Below are 4,145 nucleotides of genomic sequence, written 5' to 3'. Positions count from 1 at the left end.
TCTCTCTCTCTCTCTCTCTCTCTCTCTCTCTCTCTCTCTCTCTCTCTGTGTGTGTGTGTGTGTGTGTGCGTGTGTGTGTGTGTGTGTCTTTGAAATCATGGTGTTAACACAGGTACCTTGAGAGTCCAGAGGAGAGCACAGGACAAAGCTGGTGTTACATCTACTTGAGGAGTCTCCAATGGACAAGAAGCAACTAAAGAAATGTCAGTAGGATACTTACTATGATAAACTATACACAACAAAAATGTAATACTTCGCCAATTTCATTCCAGTACGATCATTTTAAGTATATTATTTTATGTTGTGGTCATCACAGTCCTGCAACCATGCAAAGTTACATCATGCAGAAAGGAACTGTGTCCATTAAACATTGATGTCCTAATCCCTATTTCCCTAGCTCTGATGGACAACAGATTTATATTTCAGTCTGTATGGCTTTGTTTTAGGTACCATGTATGCATAGATTCATTCCACTTAGTTTAATATCACTCCATGAATTCTATGTATGCAACAATTTGTTAATCTATTCTTACATCCTTTGTCATGTAAGTTGATTCCAACTCCTGTCTACAGGGACAACCATAAGAACTCTGGAGATTATATTTTTTTAATTCCTCAGACTAGGCAGGAATGACTGGATATATTTATGGCTTTTATTTCTTCGCTTGCTTACTTACTTGCATGTGTGACTGTGTTTCCTGTAGCCTAAATTGGGCTTGATTTCAATAAGTAGCTTAGGAGAACATTGAATTCCTGATGCTCCTGTCTTTGTTTTGAGAGCTGGTATCACAAATCCCTGCCTCCACAGCAAGGAATTAATGAATTAAATGGTGATCTTGTTGGGGCTGTTCTTGTTTATTGTTTGTTTTTACCTAGGGTGGATCCATTTTTTCCTTTAATTAAGCATAGATCCTTTGCTCATACAATTATAATCTGAATAAAGTGTATCTTGCCTCTACTCTTTCCAGTTCCTTCCTATTTCCTCTCTGGTTCCACACCATTTCTCATTTGAAAAGACAAAGCAACACCTTAAAAAATGAAGCATTATAAGATAAAAAAAAAACAACCTATCAAAATTGGACAGAATAAGAAAACAGTAAAATAAAAGAGCTCCAAGGGAACGACAGATACCAGAGACCCACGTGTTTATACTCTCAGCTGTCTCATAAAATTACTTAACAAAACAATAATATATGCAGTGTACTTGGTGAAGACCATGTAGGTCCCATGACTGGTATTTCAGTCTCTGTGAGCTTGGCATAGATGCTTTACAGACTTTTGTTCTCCTGGTGTTCTCTGCACTGTGTGTCTTCCCAACTTCATGTGCTTCTTCTTCAACCAGATGCGCCGAGATCTGGTCTGGAGGAATTTTGCCTGCTTCTTTGAAAGTTTGCCTGCCAGGCAGAGTGAAGTCAGGTCAGGATCTGCTGGCAGATTTCCTGGCATCCTGACAGATGGAAGTATACAAGGAGCAGATATATTTGAGGCTCAAGGTGAGGGGATGAATGTTCTATTAACCTTGGTGGAAGAAACAAGGAGGCCTCCAGATGGGGACAGATATTCTATGTATATTTCAGCCATTGTTTCTGCTTGCTTGTGATTGTGTGGGGTCTAAAAAAGATGTACAGATTAAACTCACTGCTGCAATATTCACTGACAGACCTCCAATCTATCTCTTATCCTTGTGTCTTCTTTCTGCCTTTCCTATCCTTAATCGTCACTGGCATGTAAGAGAACTGTTTGTCTCCTACTGGCTCCCTCTCCCTCTCCCTCTCCCTCTCCCTCTCCCTCTCCCTCTCTCTCTCTCTCTCTCTCTCTCCTCTCTCCCCTCCCCTCCCCCTATCCCTTACCCTTCCCCTGTTCCCCCCTCCTCTCTGTCTTTCTCTCTTTCCCTGTAAGTTCTGCCAATGAGGCTCTGAATTTTTTTCCAATCTGCTCCTAGGAGAACTTTCACTGAGGATGTCTGAATAAGGCACTAGTCTGAGTATAGTACACCAGCCCCATCAGCTGAAGATTTCTATGGCCATATGTGCATCTCTCCTGTGGGAGGGTTCTAAGACAATATTGGAGACATATTGTCCTGATTGGTAATGATTAACACAGAAGCCTAGACATCTCTGTTGCATGGGTGTTTTTTTTCCTTGGTTTATGCTTCCACCTTGGATGTTAGGACAGTGTGGTGACTGTGTTCTGAGTGGTTGGGCATTTCTTTTAGACCTTTCTCCATGGCCAGTTAAGCTGGTGTGTTTCTAGTGAATGTCAGCTGATGTTGACAGCTGAGAAATGGGATAACTTTGGGGAAAGATGTATAGAAGGGATCTTTGTTATTCCTTGGGGATGGGGTCAAAGTGGAACACTACAGCAGATGTTCTGCTAAAGAACTGGGGATGAAACTGGGGCAATTGGACCTGGGCAAGCAGAGAGAGAGAAGTTCTCTTAGGATTTCTATTGCTGTGAACACATACCATACCAATGGCAATCTCTCTAAAGGAAAACATTTCACTGAGGTCTAGCTTACAGTTTAGGGGTTTAATCCATTATGATGATGTTAGGAAGTATGGCTGCATGAAGGCAGATGTGGGGCTGAAAACTTACCTGTGAGGTCTACACGTGGATCTGAAGGAAGCAAGAAGACAGAGTAACACAAATCGAATCTTGAGCATATGAAGCCTCAAAGCCCTGTTCCAGTGACACACTTTCTCCAAGGTGAGGCTAACTCCAAGAAGGCCTATCTCCTAATAATGCTACTGCACATGAGCCAGTTCCATTCAGTCTATTGTAGATGTGAATCTACCTCCAACTTAATTGTTGCCCGGCATTAGCATAAGAAACCCTTATGTTGACTTAAAGTGTCTGGTGCAGTTCAGGGCTTCAACAAAACAACTGGGGAGGCAAAGGTTGAACTAGGGAGATGTGTGGAATTGACAGCACATAGAAGAGAAGGATAGGGATGGCTGCCACAGATGTTCTGCATCAGAGCTGTGGATGAGACAAGGAGATTCAACACAAGAGAACATAGCAAATGGTACTGTGTTTTGAAGACAGAGTCTCCTGTAACATAAACTGAGATCTAAGGGGATAAACAGCTGAGGATATCTTTGTACTCTAAGTCTAATGCTTTAGGTTAAAGAGTGGGTGCATCATAGGCTTAGACGGAAGTTCTATGCAATTTTTAGAAAATAGATACTCATTTGTTTACATTTTAAACCATGTTTACTGAGAAGTAACAGGAAGCAAAAATTACCAGTTTTATTTAATATCATATCTCAAAGTTTTTATGGATAAGCAAGCATGTAAATAAAAACATAAGCCTATAAATATTAGGAAAAGGTGACTATGGAAAAGGAGACATGTCCTCTAGGAAACGTAAAATGTGGAGACCATAGTCGGACTTTGTGCTTTCTTCATATGAGAAATGAAGCAACAATGAGAGGTACGAGAATCAGTGCAATTGAATACAAAGGGGCTGAGTGTTGGAAAGCCCAGTGACATCAATACAGAGATGTTCAGCAGCCAGTGGCTTGGGTTCACAGTCTGGATTGTCCAAAGTGATAAGATGGAAGATAGAGAGTATAAGGAGAGAAACATGGTCACTAGGATCAGGATAGTCCATGTGGCTCGGTCCTCATGGGCAGGCTTTGGGGACAGGCTATGGCTATGGATGTACTGGACTCTCTGCTTGTGTTTATGTAGGAAAAGAACCATGGAGCCACTGGCCCAGGCCATGAGTACCAGACACATAATATCGCTTAGGGATAAAATCATTCCTATTAGTAAGAAACGCAATCTCTCAGGCATGGTAGAGGAACAATATCTGTGGATTCCTTTGGCAGTCAGGTTTTTACTATTCTGTGGGCCATTTACAGTCTCGGTTACATGGATATTGAGCATGAGGTGCAGGATCCAGCAAAGGAAACAGTAGCTACCAATCCACTTTGAGGACCTGATTCTGAGGCTCAGCCTCCCAGAAGTATTGGGGTGAAGCCTCATGGCCTGGAAGCCACTGAGGAGGGAGGTGGTGCTGAGGGAGACACCTCTGGCCACTCTGTACAAACAGAGGATAAGTTTGTACCCAGCATCCCCTAGGAAAGATGTCAACCCAAAAGTGGCCACTGTCTGAGGGATCCCTCTGGAGAGAAGAACCA

The 4,145-nt window shown here is 42.3% G+C and overlaps 1 protein-coding gene across 1 annotated transcript; it reads right to left on the bottom strand.

The window, feature by feature from the left end:
• Positions 1-3,357: 3,357 nt before the first annotated feature.
• Positions 3,358-4,137, bottom strand: LOC114636364 (vomeronasal type-1 receptor 1-like; the record flags this gene model as incomplete). The annotated part of the gene is made up of 1 exon (XM_028784495.1): positions 3,358-4,137. A coding segment is annotated over one exon (780 nt), but the record flags the coding sequence as incomplete, so codon positions are not given.
• Positions 4,138-4,145: the final 8 nt, after the last annotated feature.

The sequence above is a fragment of the Grammomys surdaster genome, unplaced genomic scaffold (genome assembly GCF_004785775.1).
Source record: "Grammomys surdaster isolate TR1022 unplaced genomic scaffold, NIH_TR_1.0 123695, whole genome shotgun sequence".
Lineage (NCBI taxonomy): Eukaryota > Metazoa > Chordata > Mammalia > Rodentia > Muridae > Grammomys > Grammomys surdaster.
This window is presented reverse-complemented; position numbering and strand designations above follow the sequence as displayed.